Genomic DNA, 19,163 nt, shown 5'->3' with positions numbered 1-19,163 from the left:
CACGGGGCTTTGGGTGTGTATAGACAGCTCCATAGACATGGATGCAGCTTCCCTAAGAATAGTGTTCGTTAATGAAATATGTCTGCAGAGCAGATAGGCTGCCTGATATCCTAAGGTTACCCTTCAAATCCTGTGGAAAAGGGGCCTTCTAAAAATGCTTTCGGAGCCACTTGAAAAGTTTCATTTTGCAATGTGGAGAACAAGCTCAGTGCAGGGAAAAGAGTGTGGTTTTTTTATCATTTGAAAGTGGCATGAGTATTCTTTTTGCCAGGAGGATGCTGTTGATCAGGTAACTGCTCAATTACTGTACTTGCATTGAGATGAATATTCATGATGTACTTCAGAAAAAATCAGCATGCACAACCTTTTTGACATGGAGAGAGTGATCTCATTCTAGGAAACTGAAACACATATATGCATACGTAAAATCAAGGTGCTGGATAAAAAGGGAATTTTTACTTTAGCAGTGAAATGTGAATTTTGATGACAAATACTCAGAGAAACATGTGATTTAATGTTTTCCTATGAAGAAGGGGGATAAAACCCTATGCATACAAAATAGAGATATCAAAGAAAAGGCTATTTAGAACTCTTCTCCCTGCCCATGTGCAGAATATTTTTAAATGGAGGAAAATTCGGTCACGCGGTTCCCCATGTACAGTGGTACAACCCAGGAACAGTTTTACCTCCTCATCTTCTGTTTATTTCTGAGAGGCACTATTTTGGTTGACGGGGCAGGGAGAAAATAAGAAAACCAGAGGTGGCTGGTTGAAAGTAGAGAGAGTCTGCTTAATAATAATAATACACCTCTGTCTTCTGGCACACATTTCATATTTTGCTGCTATTGATTGAAGTAAGTTTCTGTAACACTTTGCTACAGGGCTGCTTCCTTGCTTTCTGCCACGCAATAAGGATACAAAAAGCAGAGGCCTTCTGACCATGCCGCTTCTCAGCTAGCACTCTCAGTCATATTTAGCAGCTTCAGGTCATCTCTGTTGATTAGAGTGGAAGAAATTTGTTCGGTTCACATTTTAGAGCAAATGTAACTAATTTTAAACTTTTGAACCAACATGTGAAACAAAACTCAGTTATTCTTTGAAATGCAGATTTTGCAATGGAGTTCTCTAATAAAATATAATCCATACACAAATGTGTATATTAGGGAAATGTGCACACACAAATGCATATATTAGTGGAAGTAATGTTAAAATGCATTAAATTAGAAAAAATTGCTTGTAAAAGTGTGCATATTGGGCAAAACTGTGTACAAACATGCATGCATTAAGAGAACAGTATATACAAATGCATGTAAATTTTCATGTCCACTGTAAACAAAATTCTTTAAAGTTCAGGATGAACCAAACTTAAGACTGGAAAAATAAAAGCAAAAGAAACAAACAAATAAACTAAAAAAAAAAAATAGAAAAGAAAAAAGGGAGAAACCCAAAGTGACAGACCTGGCTATCCCCACTGTTGATGATGGTGGTCTTTCTTGATAGAGGGCTGAAGATTACCTTTCTCAAAACAGCGGCTATGCCCATGTGCAAACAGTGGTAAAACCTTGGTCCACAAAAGCAATAGGCCTTAACCTCAGTGAGCTGCAATGAGAGGGTGAAAGTCATATTTTTAACAATCTGACAAGTTCATCTCTATGGATCTTTCCTCCGTAAAGCTTTTTTGTGTGCCTCGAAGAATGCCCTTGCTTTGCATTTCCATATAAATGCCCCCTCCCCATGCTTTGCTTGGCTGGGTGGGCGGACGGGACGTGGAGGCCCACCATTGGAAGGCCTCCATATGGCACCATCGGGATGGGGAGAGGACTGCAAGGCTTCTTAAAGCCCTGCTCGCCCCTCCCTGCCCTCTCACTTCACTGCACGGCTCCCTGCCTCCCCTCCCTGTCGACAGTGTGGGCTTGCTGGTCGACCTTTCCGGGAGCCAAGTAGGAATTTTTTGTTTATAATCTAACTTGGTTATGAGTTTTTTTCGCCTACTTCACACTGTAAGACTGCAGGGGTGTGTGAATTAGGTTGATTTGGTTCATTTTTCGGTCACATTTGTGGTGGGCAGGTAGGAGCAGGCATCTTGAGCTCGGTTTGCTATTGGTGGGCATTCACAGGCACCGCTGTGGTGATGGGTAATGCCCGAGGGCCCACAACTGGGAGCCTTGCAGTGCCATTCGGAGGATAAGGGTTACCTTTGAGGCCAACCCTCCTCACCCACAGAGCCCTGTGGCCTGAGGTGTGTGTGATACCGGAAGGACTCCCTACCCCCAAGAGGGGCAAGCCTGTGAGGTGGCGAATTGACCCTGATCCTAACATGGCCTACAGCTTGGCCAAACGATGATGCCCGCTTAGGCTTTCACTCCCTTTTGCAGATCTTTAATAAATGTGGTCCATATTTAATCCCACTTATGCGTCTCGTCATTTCTCACCCTATTCTCCGCAATACATTCTCTTATGATGAACAATGTCTGTCTTTGGTAAGCAAAATATTTTTATCGTGTCTTTCAGGAAAACCTTTAATAGTAAAAAGCACAAGATGTTTATCTGCTTACAGTTCTGTTTTGTTTTTAGTGTACGCCTCAGAGCTTCTTTGGAGTTTTTGTGTAAGTGCTACACGGAGGGTAGTAATGTAACTTGCTCCTGAGCCAATACTAAAACCTTGACTATTCCCACTCAGGGGTGTAGCCACAGTCTTTCATTTGTATATAAGCATTGTTTGCCACATTTGAATGTAAAGTTCCTTGGCATGCTGGTGCAACACAGTCCAAGGCTAATTAACCTTGTTTGCTTTCCTTTTTAATTTGGGCAGCATTAGGTCTTCCTTCCTTCATCTCTACAGCAGCTTGTATGTCAGCCAAAAGATGCTGCACTGGAACCCGCTGTTAATCACAGTAACTCCCGCTTTCTTGCACAGCTGTGGCATTTATTCTCTCTACCCTTTCTATTTGTGGCTTGCGGCTATTGCTCTCAGCCTGAGACTTGTGACCTGGACTCATGTACATATATATATATATATATATATATATATATATATATATATGTGTGTGTGTGTGTGTGTGTGTGTGTGTGTGTGTGTGTAAGAGAGAGTGGGCAAAAGGGAAATAGATTTTTGATGGCTGTAATGGTGATTGCAGCCTTTCCATTTCGTACTGTGAAGTGAGCAGGGAGGAGGGAGAGAGATAGATGGGGGAAGGAGAGAGGGAGGAAGACATATGTAGACGCTGCTGATTGATTGAGGGCTTAACCTGTAAATCATGAGCTGACTGTCAAGTTAACTTGCTTGAAACAAATGTTCAAGTGCATCTTACCACCTTCATCACAAAACAAAGGCTTTGCTCATTCTAATTCTGTAGCCAGACATATTTCTGTGCTATGTTTTCCAATTTGTGACTGCCAGGAAGGCTACAAACAAACCAGAGAGTTGCAGAACCACCAGAGACCTCTAGCAGGAGGCTTGGGTGAGACAGCTAAGAAACCATCTGCTTAGCTAGAAAAGCAGATAGCAGAAAGGCCAGCAGCCAAATAAAAATGCTCCTAGAGACTAAGGCCGTTGCTAGACGAGGAGTTAGCCTGGTGTGAGGCCCAGTCTCCCTGCTGTGCATCCAGATGACGCACAGGAGATCCTGGGGTCAGCCCGGGCTAAGTCCTCCCTTGACCCGGGATAACCGGATGCGCTTATGGCCCGGCTTTTCCGCAGCCCTGGGCTGAGGCTGGGGCTGCGGAAGGTCTAGCAGGGTCCGTGGCTTTTCCTGGTTGCTCACTTACTCGCGAGTAGCCGGGAGAAGCCACGCACTGGGCACAGCATTCCATAGGAGCGCTGTGCCCATCGGGCCGGGGGGGAGAAATCACAGACAGGGGTGCGCGGAGCGGGCATCGGACATGACGAGCGGGCAGGGGGTGGGCATGGCGAGCAGGGACATGATGAGCGGGCAGGGTGCGGGCATGGCAAGCGGGGACATGATGAGCGGGCAGGGTGCGGGCATGGCAAGCGGGGACATGACGAGCGGGCAGAGGGCGGGCATGGAGAGCGGGGACATGACAAGCGGGCAGGGGGTGGGCATGGCGAGTGGGGACATGATGAGTGGGCAGGGGGCGGGCATGGCGAGTGGGGACATGACGATCGGGCAGGGGCAGGCATTGCGAGCGGGGGGGAGGACGGGCGAGCGAGCAGGCAGGGGGGACATCAGACATTGGGGGAGAATCAGAGGCAAGGGAGCGGGGAACCCTTTATTTTTTAAAAAAAAAACCCAGCCTTACCTTTTCCGTTGGTGCGCTCCTGCGCACATGGCCCTTTAAGTTAAAAAAAATGGCGGACGCAATGGGGCTTTCCCTTACCCTGTCGCGTGTTACGTGTGGAAAAGGGCAATGGCCCATGCTAGCTGTAGCACGGCGTCGCCCCTACTTCCCACCGGATTATCAGGTAGGTCTAGCAAGGCCCTAAAGCAGGATCTACACTACTGTTTTAAAATGGTTTATATCAGGAGTGACAACTGTTGGGGCCCAGGACACACTGCATATACAGTTTTCAAATCGTTTTCAAAGTGTCATATCCTGCTTGGTGTAGATCATAATAAGAAAGCATCAGCTGCAACCTGTGATGGCCTTACGAGTGGCTGAGAGGGCACAAAAGCAAACTTGACAACCCATGACCTGAAGTGGTACTCCATTAAAAGGGGATCTGGAGAAACCAGTTTTAAATCAGATGACCAATTAACTTATACGGTACTTTTGTGGTATGGTTGCCATTATAAAATAAGTTACTCCCATGAGCAATTCTCTCTCCCTTGTGTTTCCCTCTCCCCTGCCTAGCAAATGCCAGGTCCTATCAGGGGATGACAGTCAAAATCGTTGGTTAGCTCACGTTCGTACCACCTTTGTAGCTCAGCTACTGGATGTGCAGTTTGTGCTTTGCAAAGGGCCAAATGGTTGGCAGTTGCAGAAAAGCAGATTTTGGGTAAACGTTAGGAGAAACGTCTCAACTGTGAGCGCTGCTTAGCAATGGAATAGATTGCTTTGGAAAATGATGAGTTCTCTTTTGCTCGACGTCTTCAAACAGAGGCTGGATGGCCATTTGTCAGGGATGCTGTAGCTGCATCCTGCATTGCAGAGCCTGCCCTGATCGAGGAGTTGGGCTAGATGACTGCTGAGGTCCCTTCTAATTCCATGATGCTACGAAAACATATGTGGAAGATTCTTTCCACATGCAGATATCTATAGCTGGGCAGCTGGGAAAAAAAGATTATTGTGGGGGTAGGGTGGACGTGATAAAGGAGCAAAGGTAAGAAATGGTAAAAAGGGAATAAAAAGTGAGTATAGTCCAATTAAAATTGCTTGCTTGTAAATTAATCACAGACAAAAGAAAGTACTTCTTTACAAAATACACAATTAACCTTAGATTCTTTTCTACCAGATTATATGATGATGGCTGTTAGGTTACCAAGCTTTCAACAAAGGCCTAATCTACACCAAACAGGATGTTGCACTATGAAAGCAGTATATAAAAGGCAGGAGCCACACTACTGCTTTATGGAGGTACTGAAGTGCACAGACAACTGTTGGGGCCCATTGACGCATACCATACACCGCTTTCATGGTGCTATATCCTGCTTTGTGCGGCTCCTCCTGCCTTTTATATACTACTTTCATACCACTTTCATAGTGCAATATTATGCTTGGTGTAGATTAGGCCCAAGTCATGAGGATAGAGAATGGCCCTGTTCAAACATAACTTGGGGAAAGGTGGTCAAACTAACCATGGTGCATCCATGTGTGGTTAGCATTAACCACACTGAGTGTTCCTGCCACGCATGTACTAACCACCCTGCCTAACCACCCTCCACACCCTTCTTGAGCGCATTCAGCTTTTCCTTAGACTACTGCAGGGTGCAGAAGTAGTGGCTCTTCTACAACTGCTTGGGAACCATGGGAAGAGTTCTACATGCCTCTTAGCCAATGGCTGCCAAGTTTGTGCCTTGGAGCGTGGAGCGCTCAAGGTAACTGGGCTGATGAGTGGCCTGGGATCGAGAACACCGTTCTTCCCTGCTAGAGATGTCTCAGGCGTTCAATACCAGGGGTGGGGGGAGTCCAAAGCACTGTCCCCTGCCTGGCCGGGAAGACTGGGCTCTGTGAACCCTTTCTGCTGGCTGCCACCGCTCACATTGTCTCATGAGCCGCTGGATAGCTCAGAGAGCACCTGAGGAGTGCTGTGTGGCCTCCTGTCCCCTTAGCAAGCCATCATGCACCATCGTTAGGACGCTAACCCTTCCGCAGCACATGGTTCGTGAGAGTAACCACTCTCACAGTTTAACCAAACTGTGGTTATGTAGCCACCACAGTTAGGGAAAATGCCCTACACACGACATGTTAACTCATCATGGTTAGCTCAAAACACTTAACCAGCATGGCTTAGCATGTTGTCTGAACTGGCCCAATGACTGAGATTAGCCATGATAAACCAAATGGAGCCTCCATTATTAAAGGCAGTCTACCTTTGCTTGCTGGATGCTGAGGGCAAACAACAGTGCAGGACCTGTCGTTTTCTGCCGATGATCTTCTTGTGCTTTATGGCTAGAAAGGAAACAGAGTATTGAACTAAATGGACTAGTAAAAGAACTTTGGCTAGATCTACACGACTGCTTTATAGCAGTATTGAAGGCCCCTGATAACTGTTGGGGCACAGGACACATCCCATGTACCTCTTTCATAGTGTTAATTCCTGCTTTTTATTCCACATTATCCCAAATAAATGCACAAAGAGGGATCATAATGATTTCACACAAAGTGTAGATCTGCTCTCCATAAGCAATTAAGATGTGCTTATGCAAAGTAATGTTAATGAAGGGGTTATTTCGAACATTTGCAAAATGCATTTCCAGGAGACCTGGCATTGGATCCAGGATCTGCCTTCTACACCCCCGCCCCCAAAGAACCACTTTTGTTGATTCCACAAGGTGGAGCCTTGTGACATCAACAAACTCCCTAAATTTGGGGGGGGGGGTCCTCCCTTTTCCACTCTCCGTAGCTTAGTCCGTTCACCAGAGTCCTGACTCTCTGTGTAGCATTTACAGGAGTTTGGAGGGGCTGTTGTGGGAAGCAGGGGAGGGGGAAATCCATTTCTGTCAGCACAATTGATCCTGCTTAATCTGGATCTAGCCCCTGGCTTCTGAGTCAAAGGGCATCATCAGACGAGTGTTTTATTGCACACTCGTTACTGAGCATTCACGGATTCTCGTGGGTCCCTCTCACGTCGTCATCTGCCTCCTGAACGCTTACACCCCTTCTAGGCTTCTTTGCGCGACAAAAGAAGACCCCGGTAAGTCCATATTATTCTTAAAGACAGAAATTGCCCCTATCTCCTGCTGTGTGCAGGAGAAGCCGCTCGATTACGACCCCTGATTGGGCCACGTGCACTTTTTTCTTCTTCTTTCCTCTCCCTGAGAGAAAGAGGAAGTTTCAAGCAATAAAAGTGGGGGCGGAGAAGTGATGTAGGCAAGCATGATTCCACCCCCACATGGAGCTCAAAAGCCCCCTGGCAAATAGAAATTAACCACTATCAGGAAGACAAGGAGGAATACTGCCAGCTATTGTTTCTTTCTTTATTTTTATCTATTCCTGGGGAAATTGAACAATTTCCCTTGCTTCCTCTAGGGAGGCCCATGATGTCAGTGTTTAGAGTAAGGCACAATTAACCAACTAATGAACTCCACAACATGAAAAGCAATAAAATCTTATGTTGCTGATGGATTATTAGCAGATACATCGTTGTGTGTGATAAAACCAAAAATATGAAACACTTGTAATGGTGCATTATCACGGGCTGCAGAATTTTTGAATTGATAGCTTTTTCTTTTGTTCACATCATTTTTAAGGGTCTAAGAGAGAACTGAGCTCATAATTGGAACATGGGAATCTCTGAAGGATTCAGTGATGCCAATCAACACAAAACTGCTGTTTAGAGCACAAAGGGAGTTAAAGTATCACAACCCAACAAAACTGTAGTGGGAATTAGTTGCAGAGGATGGAGGGACATGCCATTTGGTCAAGATAAAGATTTATTATTGGCAGAAAAATGCTGAGAGACCTTTAAGGATTCAAGATAATTGGTTTCTTCAATTGAAGCCAGTGTATCTTATCACCCATAAGCCACAACAAAGAGAATAGAAAGAACATACAAATCAGTACAAGACTACGTCAGTGTTTATATAGTGCTGCTCTTCCTGATGCCACATAGATTATCTAGAAGGCATTATTTATTATTCCCTCGTTACAGATGGCAGTGGAGGCTGTGATTGAGAGGTAGCGGGTTTGCATTCAGCTACCCAGTGATTTCAGGGCATGGGAGAGACTTCCCGGCCCTTTAGTTCTCATCAGGATTCTGCTGTAGCTCTCATGGTCAAACAAGAAATGTCATGGCAGTTCTCTGGGATCAGGCGTGCTCATTTAGTTTAGTTTAGTTTAGTTTAGTTTTTATTGCATGGGGCTGTTCATTTGATTAACGGAAGTGTCACAGGGGTAGTAGTGGTTAACAGAAAAAGAAAATGGCGGCATAAATTATTCTTTTTATCCCCAGCATGTTTTGGTGTGTCCTCCTTTTAAAGAGAAAACAGTCTTATATAAAAAACAGGTAAGTTGCTTACTCTCTCTTCTTCAGGATAGTTTATTATTTCTAAAACAGGGTAGGAAACTGTTCAAAAGTCCTTAAGAGCTTCAGCTTCCTCTGTCTGCATGCCTTTTCCTCTCATGCTGTTTCTCCAATTTAAGTTGCTCCTGTGAAGATGCTATCAGCATCAAAGATCTTCTGTGTGACTTCTAGTTTGATCCCCAAGAAAGACATTTTGCCCAGATGTTCTGGGGCTCCAACTCCCAACAGCCCCAATCGCCATGACCAATGATCACGCATGATGGGAGTTGTAGTTTGACAACATCTGGAGAGGCACAGGCGCCCCCCGCCCCGATCTGCATTGCTAAAGGCAGAATTTCAAGGGCTACAAGCAAAAATAAATCACAGCAGTGCTTTTCTCCGGGACAGCAACTTTGCCATTTATGTATGTATTACATTTCTAGACTTTCCAATAGCCAAAGCTTTCTGGGTGGTCCACAACAATTAAATCATAAATGGTCCCCCATAGTGATAGGGAAGAGAAAGAGGTCACTAAAACCAGGAGCCTTTCATCTTTTCATTGTATGCAGTGACAGCTTTATCTTCCTTTCTACATGCTGATATACTGGTTGTTCTTAAATATCCTCTTGTGGAATAGCATTGTGGAAGAACATTAAAGCTCTGGCGGGGATTTTTCAGGTGGTATCTACCATCAATCATATACATCTTAGGCTTTTGTCTAGGTATTGTAATTCCTGACACATTTTCCAGCTCCGTGGTGTACTTACTAAACAATGAATCAGAGTGGGTTGGCAATGCAGGTGTTGCTGTAGTTCAGATGGAGTCTCATTTCTGTATATGGGCTCTAAGCATTACAGTTAACAATAGCTCCAGTTATGCAGGCAGGTGGTGAAAGGGCAAAATGAGTAGAGCTGTCTTTAGAGTGCTATCTCAAAATGAAAGGTCTTGGGATTTATCTGAACCTATAGGAGTATTATATCAGGTTCCTGTATGGGTGGGCAAACGTTTTGCAATGATGGGCAGTGGGTCAGAGGTTGCATGCTGAAGGTGGATGAGACTGGAGGTTTGGGGCAGATTGGGGCCCGGGCTCCCTTTCCCTCTTCCACAAAAATGCACAAACCAAGCCTCCTCCGGGTGCCTACTCCGAGGGAAGCTCGGAGGACAGCAACAAGAGAGAGGGCCTTTTCTGTGGTGGCCCCCCAATTGTGGAACAATCTCCCTGATGAGGCCCGCCTGGCGCTGACATCGTTATCATTTTGGTGCCAGGTCAAGACTTTTCTCTTCTCCCAGGCATTTAGCAATATGTAATTAGCCTGGGTTTGTTTTTGAATGTTTTTGTGGTTTAAAATTGTATGTTTTTGTGATTGTAAAATTTTTGTATATTGTTTTTAAATGTTTTTATCCTATGTAAACTGCCCCAAAGCCTCAGCTATGGGGCAGTATACAAATGTAACAAATAATAATAATTAACATCCACGCAGCTGCGAATGAGTGAGGTGTGTGTGTGGGGGGGGGAAGAAAAGGGGGATCCCACAGCGATGACGTAAGACCTGAACACACCCTAGGCACTCCCACCATACCGAGATGAAACACATTAAAGCTGCAGCAAGAAGAAAATCCAGCACAAAACATCTGTATGAAAATGTGGATTTTCAGGCAGGAAATCATGATGTTGCTGTGAAGCAGCAGCTGTGGCATGTGTCCCGAAGGTCTCTGAGATACAGCAGCGCCAGAGTAAATTGCTCGTGTAGATAGGGCCCCGGTCAAATCTGCCCGTTTTTATGCAGACATGCATGGCATTGATTAAAATATTGCAAGGGACACCTATTGAGATGCTGTTGAGTTCTAAATTGTGTGTGATTTCGGCTTCTTAACTCTGAGCTCTATAATCCTAGCTGCTGCATTATATAAGAAAAACTCCCCAAAGGGAATCATGGTGATAGATGTCTGGTGTAGTTCTGTCCTTTGTTTGGTTTATTATATTAAACTCTTCTTATGGGCTTGCCCCTTATTTATTAAAAATAAGAGAAACAGGATTCCATCCTTCGGTGATTACCACAAGCTTTGGGGCCACGATTGCACACACTCCAATTGTCCCTGTTCCCTTAGTTCCTGATCAGTCTTTGGGAAATACCTTTTAATAATGTTGTGAGTGTGCTCAGAGGGTGCTTCAAGTTTCAGCCTCAACAAATTCAGTCAAATTGATGACTGGTGGTGAATAAATGGAGATAATTGGAGCAAATGTGAATAGATGGCAATGCAGGGCAGGCTGCTAGAGAGTAAACAAGTTTAAGGCACCGCAAGAAGTTTTCAGCAAAGTCTGGGGGCCTCAGATGGTGATCCTTGCTGAGCAAATAAATACAGGTGTGTTTCTGTTTTCAACTGTGAAATGCTGAAGAATATTGATCTTAGGCAGCCACAGCACAGGCAAGAAAGAAGAACATGTGTAGCAAGAGGTAGGTGTTGTTGTTTTTTAACAACAGCTAGTCACCTGTCTAAAGGTAATTTAGTTTAAGTGGAAAACATGCCTGTTTGGATGATCAATTGCAGTAAAAACCGTCGCAACATCTCTAGATGCTTCTGTCCTGCCTACACTTCAGTTGTCTAGGATTATGGTCTTGTTGAGCACCAAAAGAAAAGAACCCCACACATTAGGGCTGTTGTCTGACAAATGACACGTTGCCTGTTCTGGCTCCAGTGGTTGTGTGTTGGTAGAGCACAGTCTTAATGGCCATGCTGCCTGGGCAAGATGGGAGTCGTAGTCTGGAGGGCACCAAATTGGTGAAAGCTGATTTAGCACAAGAAATGATAAAAAGATTGTAATAGGAAGTATCTACTTGAATTCAGAAATTTGGGGGGTTTGTGGACATTTCAATTCCCCCCCCCCCCTTGGCCCTGCTCCCTCTGCCTCAGAAGGAAAACCTCTGATCTCCAGTCAGAGGCTAATGGAAGATAAATGTTTTTCCTTGCTTAGCACTGAAAAAGGCTTCCTTACTGGTGTTTGATCCCACTCAGCATGGGAATGTGGTCCTGGAGGGCTACTCCAAAATGGAATTCAGCTCTTGTCCGCCCCCTGCGCCCCAAGTCTCCGCCCCTGTTTCATGGGTATAATTTTGTAATGCAGAGTAATTTATGTGTTCTTACGTTCTTTTTATGCTGTGAAGGCTGTAAAAACTAAACCAGTTGTGAATTTTAAAAGGAAGAATCTACTTGAATTCAGAAATTTGGGAGGTTTGTGGGTGTCCCAAAACTACAAGTAATCATTTTTCTGTCTTTCCCTCTTTTTAATCTACAGCCCAGTATTTTGCAAGCATCATGGTTATTGTCGGCTTATCTGTGGTGGTGACAGTCTTAGTTCTTCAGTTTCATCATCATGACCCACAAGCAGGAAAGATGCCCCAATGGGTAAGTGGCTACTAAAGATAAATATCTGAAACATTTGATTTTTTTAAAAAGAATAATAATTATTTGGGCAGGAATAAAAAGAATGGAACATTTTAGAGAGGGGTCTTAATTTCCACTCAGTTTCCCATATCACATTTGCTTTAGACTAAGCACCGGTGCAGGCTTAGTCTAAAGTGGTGCAACTTGTGACACATCAAGGAGAACGCAACTCACTAACAATTCAGTCAACCTTTTCTTTTTTGCTGACAGCCTGGCACTGCAAAAATAAGGGGGGCCCTGTATATGGTGTGATAGGCCACAAGTTGTGAAACGTGGTTTTTTTTTGTAGGGCATAGGTAGGCAGACTTTAGACTTTCAGGATCTACTTTGTTTTTACTAGACCCACCAACTTGAGCCTGGTGAAAATGAAACATGCCTAGAATTAAAGAACTCTGTGCCCAGGAATTAGCTCTGAGTACTAGAAGAGAACCCAACTCAGTCCTTCCACACAGGGATCCAATCATGGTTAAATGCTCCCCCACCCACACATTTTCTTCATATCAGCAGTGTAATTTATTGGGGAGTAATTTTATTGCTGCTTGCTGTTTATTTACAATATTTTTTATTTATTTACAATATTTGTTAATGTTGTTGTTAAACAAATGTTGTAAAACAATTGGGAGCCAGGAACCATTGCCACTCTACAGCAAATCTCTCTCTCAGTAGTCCCAGATCTACTTTCTGCCATCTCCTGCTCTAGGGCTCCAGGACCAATGACCCACCAAGCCAGACACAGCCCACCAGCCAGGTATTGTGGCTCGCCACATGCTTGACATCCCCTTTGTTTTTCGGTCCCAGGCAAAAAGGATGCCCTGGCCTGCAGCAGTACCTGTGGAGAGGGAGATTGCAGGCAGGTGGAAAAGACATCATGTTGTTGGCTTCGAGAGGAAATCATATACTCACTGGGAGCTCTCAGACATGAGAAGAAGTGCAGGGAGACATAGAATTTGCTGATCTTGGAGCAAGATTTTAGAAAAGCCTATGTAAGACCTCATCCTGTGTGGCTCAGCTGCAATTGAACTGGATAACCAGTGCCACATTGGGCTTTCTCTGCTTGTATGTGTGTGTGTGGGGAACTCTCAGAGACAGGCAAAACTCTCCAGAATTCTCAGTGATCAAGGTTGTCTCATAATGTGGCTCGTGTGATGAGCGTTACATCTTACCAGTCTCTATGGAAATTTTCCTCCTGAGGGAGAGCCCCCAGGAATGCCTCTGTGTGCCCATTCATGGCCACAAACCATGCTGAATGCAGCTTACGATCCCCAATAATGTAGTGAGATTGCTGGCCTGGACGGACATTCCTAGAATCCATTTGCCCTAGTAGATTGCTACCTTAGGAAGAAGGAAACGTCACAGTGATGGCTGTTATTGAATTACCTTCTAACAAGTCATTTCATGTGTATCTTTTATCACTAAGTAATTATTTAAACTTCCAAGGATCTGCCCCTGTGAATTTTAGTTGAAATAAAATAAAATAGAAAGGTGTGCTTGTTTGTGGGATTGGGCATTGCATTCTAAAAGCCTTGAAGATTTTGGTAAGATTCTGGACTTGCTGTCTTAACGCAGCAAAGAATACAGGGAGTTTTGCATAAGGTAGCGTTTGGCACATGCAAGGGGCATGCTAACGAGGATGTTCAATTTTGAACACAAAATTGGCTCGGGTGAGGTACAATGTAGGTTCATCTCTGTAGCTGTGCAAAGGAATGCCACAATCGAATACTGAGAAGTCGCTTTGCTCATACAATCCAATAAAGCTGGAGGGAGGGTTGCTCTTATGATTCTCGTCACATCGGCACTGTTATTCTTTCTCTAGATCTCTTGCGGGCTGTGTTACATTTCTCTTTCACAGGCATCCCTCTAGCTCTTTGCTTGGTAAGGGAATCTATTAGGATAGCTAGCCGTAGAGAAGGGTGAATGGCTTTCCTGGGGTTTTTGTTTTCTGTCAATCTTATCTCAATGGATTTTCTTTCGCTCATAAATATTCTTCCCTATGGAGCAGATTGTTCTCTGGATTTCATTTCTGTTTATAATGAATTGCTCATTGTTGTGTGAAACATAATTAATTTTTAGAGAGATGGGGCAGCTTCCTCAAGAGGTCATGCTAAAAACATCCCCGCCCACCCCTGCCAAACAAAAAAACCCTTCCGAATTAAGGGGCACCCTAGAAGTGTAATTCTCTGAAACTACAATGAATTTTTGCGAGTAAAGTCTGCAGTTTGCCAATAGATTGGGCAGCTTAGTTGTTAGCAGCAAATTATGTCATGTTCTAATAATGTGTATGTTACTGCTCTATGTGGGTTTTGCCCATTGCCCTGATCCAGCAGGCAAAATAGGCATATAAATGGGTGTGCTCATATATTTTCTGGGGCTGAAAAGATCCGAACTAGGAATTGGCACAATGTTATCTGGAATAACGCTGCCCATCTGTTTTGGCGGGGTGGGGAAGAAGGCGGCTAGACTCGGTGTCCCTCTTCCACTCCCACTGAAACAATGGTTGCTTCGAGATAAATTTGGCCACAACTCTTGGATCAGGCTTTCAACCCCAGGAAATGCAGCACTTGTTTGCTTCCCACTATTAAAAGGGGACTCTTGAATATGTGTTTTTAAATTAATTATTTAAAGCTATCTGAGATATTAAAACACACACACACACACACGCCTATATTTCAAAGATGTAGGATTTAAGAAAAATATAGAATTGACCTTGTGGCAGAGGTGAAATTCATTAACTTTGGGAACTAGGACGTTGTGAAGCAGTTATTCCTGAAAAAGAGTTAGACAAATAATTTCTCTGTTGCTATAGTGTGGCCAGTTTAATTTGTGCATATCTGTGTAAGATGGCCATTTATTTTAACAAGAGATTCAGTGAAGCATTGTATGCCGGATAACAGTTACCTTTTATTTTCAATACATCTTCATTTTGAGGTTGTGTTAAACCTCTCCAAAGAAAATCAAAGGAACATAGAAGCGCTCAGCGTTGGTTAGATTGTGCCCTTATTTATTAAGGGAGGATGTGCTCAGCTGATATGCTGAGGATATAGAATCATAGAATAACAGAGTTAGAAGGGGCCTATAAGGCCATCGAAACCCCACCCCCAATGGATTCCTGCATATCCACCCATGCTTTAGGGTGGATATGCAGGAATCCACCCTAAAGCATCCCTGACAGATGGGTGTCCAGCTGCCTCTTGAAGGCCTCTAGTGTGGGAGAGCCCACAACCTCCCTAGGTAACTGGTTCCATTGTTGTACTGCTCTAACAGTCAGGAAGTTTTTCCTGATGTCCACCTGGAATCTGGCTTCCTGTAACTTGAGCCTGTGATTCCGTGTCCTGCACTCTGGGAGGATCGAGAAGAGATCCTGGCCCTCCTCTGTGTAACCACCTTTTAAGTATTTGAAGAGTGCTCTCATGTCTCCCCTCAATCTTCTCTTCTCCAGGCTAAACATGCCCAGTTCTTTCAGTCCCTCTTCATAGGGCTTTGTTTCCAGACCCCTGACCATCCTGGTTGCCCTCTTCTGAACACGCTCCAGCTTGTCTGCGTCCTTCTTGAATTGTGGAGCCCAGAACTGGACGCAATACTCTAGATGAGGCCTAACCAGGGCTGAATAGAGAGGAACCAGTACCTTGCGCGATTTGGAAGTTATACTCCTATTAATGCAGCCCAAAATAGCATTTGCCTTTCTATGCTCAGCTGAGTTTTTGTTCTGGGCCAATGTTTTGTTCTTCAAATTATCACAGCCCCTAAAATGTTGATGGCCCAGAGCAGCATTCCCTACTTGGGGCCCTACAGGTGTTTTGTTGTTGGTTTTTACTGCATCTGGTCCAACCTCCATAGCTCATGGGCAGGGATAATGGGAGGGCAGCAGGTTGCAGAGGGTTCACATGAACACTCCTCCTCCCCACTTTGTCTAGTGGTAAATCTGGTCCTGTCAAGGAGATTCACCAGCCTTGGGATTTTGGCGTCTTCAAACAAATCCTCTTTTTAAGCTTATAATTGTATTCTCTCTCTTTTCAACTCTGCAAGCCACCAATAGCTTTAATTACATGAATATCTTTTGGAATAATCAATGACCTCACACTGTGCTGTTGCTTCATTCCAGTCATGTGTGAACTTATTATATTATATAATTTTTTTAACATTAAAAATTTACCATTAGGGACACATTAGTGCTTCCTTGTACTTGTTAAATAAGCTCCATTGATATTTTGGGAGCTGAACATTATGATACAATAAAGAGCTGCAGGCAGAAATGCTTGAGTTGTTCCTGTAGGCATCTATCCATTACTTGCCCCTGTAGGAATCTGAGTAGTAACTCCTAGAAATTATTTGGTCGTAGGGTTCATTTCAAAGTCAGAGATGTTCCCAGAAAGTCCAAGAGCTAGACAATGAGTACTTGAACCTCATCTTAGCCTGCTTGCTTCCCTCCTTCAAATTTGGAAGACCGCCTTAACAGTTATTGCTGAACTCACTGTGAATGTCATCCCAGCTTTCTTTTCTCACAGGAAGTTCTTAACATGCAGGGTTCCAGACCTGAGGTTTGCTTGCAAATATGGGGGACTGGAGCCCCTGCAGGGGAAAAGTCCAAAGGTCCACCTAGTCCAGCATTCTGTTTCTAGTAATGGCTCTTCAGGTGTGTCATGCCCAGCTAATAAGCAGGGCATGAAGGCAACAACGCTCTTCTCTTTACCCTCACCCCCAATTACTCTCTTCTCATTCCAATGCGTGTGGTTCAGAGGTTCTTCATTTAACTGCCACTGCCTGATAATTTAATAATCAGCACCCCCTTTGGGGGCATCCATGGACATTTTAAAATGATCAAGGGGCTGGAGCATCTTCCCTATGAGGGAAAAAGGAGGCTAAGGGGAGACATGATAGAGGTGTACAAAATCATGCATGGTGCGGAGAAAGTGGATAGGGAGACTTGTTTCTTTCTCTCCCATAATACTAGAACCCAGGGTCGTTCTATGAAGCCGATTGGTGGGAGATTCAGGACAGCTAAAAGGAAGTACTTCTTCACACAGCTCAGAGTTAAACTATGGAATTTGTTACAAATGTAGTGATGGCCACCAATTTGGATGACTTTAAAGGGGGGTTGGATAAATTCCTGGAGGGAGGCTATCAATGGCTACTAATCTTGATGGCTATGTGCTAACTCCAGCATCAGAGGCAGTAAGCCTATGATAGCCCCCAGAATGAGGGGGGGGGGCGAGTAGGTCACTTCCTCGGCGTGTACTTTGCCAATGAACACACCAGGGGTGGATCTACACAGAGCCGTGAAGGCGTCCTGAAGGTGCTTGCGTGCGCTTGCAGGGCACCCCGAAAGTCCTTGTGTAGATCCTGCCCACAGAAGAGACGGAGGAGGAGGCAGCGGCGGCGGCCCCGCATCGCCCCTCGCGGGGACGGGGCGAAAAGTTTCCGGGCTCGGCGCGTCCTTGCTGCCGCCGCCCACCTCCCCGCCGGCCTCCTGCTGCCGGCGAAAGAGCCACAGGCGGGGCAGCGGCTTCTTCTGCCAAGCTCTCCGACCCAGGTGGCTCTTTCGCCAGCAGCAGGAGGCCGGCGGGGAGGTGGGCGGTGGCAGCAAGGACGCGCCGAGCCCGGAAACTTTTCGCCCCGTCCCCGCGAGGGGCGATGCAGGGCCTCTGCCTCCTCCTCCGTCTCTTCTGTGGGCAGGATCTACACAAGGACTTTCGGGGCGCCCTGCAGGCGCACGCAAGCACCTTCAGGACGCCTTCACGACTCTGTGTAGATCCGCTCTGGGTTGGAGAATGCAAGTTAAGATTTATTCGTAAATTAATGTTGCAACATTGAACTCCAGTGCAAAATGCAAATTCAAAGTTCCCCGAACAAAGGGATCCTCTAGAATATATAGACTCTAATTACATCACTTGTTAGAAGACATAATTGGTCAGTTTGCTTATCTCTAATGGACTTTACTGGCCCGTGCTGAGTTAAACAAACTAGGTTACACTACTAATACAAGGTAAGGTGAATACAATTCATATGTCAGTTTACACTCGAAGCTGATTGGTTGAAAGTTTTTCCTTTGTCTAAGATGCACTTAGAATCCGCCATGCAGGAACGTTGGGGCGGAGGGGCGGTTTCTTAACGTTTCACCTAGAGCATAGGCTTATTTCACAGAATGAAATTCCCTTTTACACACATCACCTATATACATCAGTTGTGGGAGAACATGGCTGATAGGGTGCTGTGTGGACAGAATGCTGGACTAGATGGACCCTTCGTCTGAGCCATGGCTCTTATGTTCTTAAAATGAAACACTTTTAATTTAAGGCAAGTTGAAACCTCTCTAAAATAAAACATTCCCTCGTATTTCTTAAATGTTTATAAAGTAACTTTCTAGTTGTTGTTTTTGCTAAGGTCAGTTAAATGTTATACACATGCTTGCCGAGGTTAAGGAAATAATTTCAATAAAGTAGATGCTGTATCCAATTATATTTTGCTTGCAGCAGCTGCTGCTTCCCATTCCATACAGATCTGTAAAAATGAAGAGAATTCAAGCCTGCGAGCTGTTTTGATAAAGATCAGGAAAAGGCCAGCAATTTTGAGAAAGTTTATCACAAAAAAAAAGAAAAAAAAAGAGCTCAGTCTCATACATTAGTTCATGTGCTTCAGCACAGTATGTATAAATGCCAATAGAGCCCTTAAGAAAGGCCACATGGTTATCACTGTGGATAAGGCTAGACTGTTTTATTCAGAAGTCTAAAGAATCATTATTTAAACCATTGTTTGTGAAGATCCAAAATTCTGAGTGGCTACTTCTCATTTTTTAATGGTGTGGAGAATAGCCTGATCATAAAATCTTGGCAAGATGGCCTAGCTTTTCAATTTCCTAGCAATTTGTCATGTTTCCAGCATACTTCATACACACAGGTGAGAATCAAACCCCCCACTCACCTTCTGTCTACCAGTAGATTATTTATTTATTTAAAACATGTACAGGTTGCACTTTAAGGGAAATATCTCCCAGTTTTCACCTTTTATTTCCACCTTCCTGGACTGTTGAACCGTGCCAGTGGCCCGTTTCCCTGCATATGTAGTTAACTTGCCATGGCACAAGTATCAAAACTCTGCCCTTA

At 44.5% G+C, this 19,163-nt stretch overlaps 1 protein-coding gene across 1 annotated transcript in view; it reads left to right on the top strand.

The window, feature by feature from the left end:
- LOC134400659 (neuronal acetylcholine receptor subunit alpha-7-like) overlaps window positions 1–19,163 on the top strand; it is a 113,043-nt gene that overhangs the window by 90,938 nt on the left and 2,942 nt on the right. The window contains exon 9 of the mRNA XM_063129121.1: window positions 11,918–12,027. Within this exon, the coding sequence (XP_062985191.1) occupies window positions 11,918–12,027 (110 nt within the window). The remainder of the gene's footprint in view (window positions 1–11,917; window positions 12,028–19,163) is intronic.

Source organism: Elgaria multicarinata, chromosome 6 (assembly GCF_023053635.1).
Source record: "Elgaria multicarinata webbii isolate HBS135686 ecotype San Diego chromosome 6, rElgMul1.1.pri, whole genome shotgun sequence".
NCBI lineage: Eukaryota > Metazoa > Chordata > Lepidosauria > Squamata > Anguidae > Elgaria > Elgaria multicarinata.
This window is presented reverse-complemented; position numbering and strand designations above follow the sequence as displayed.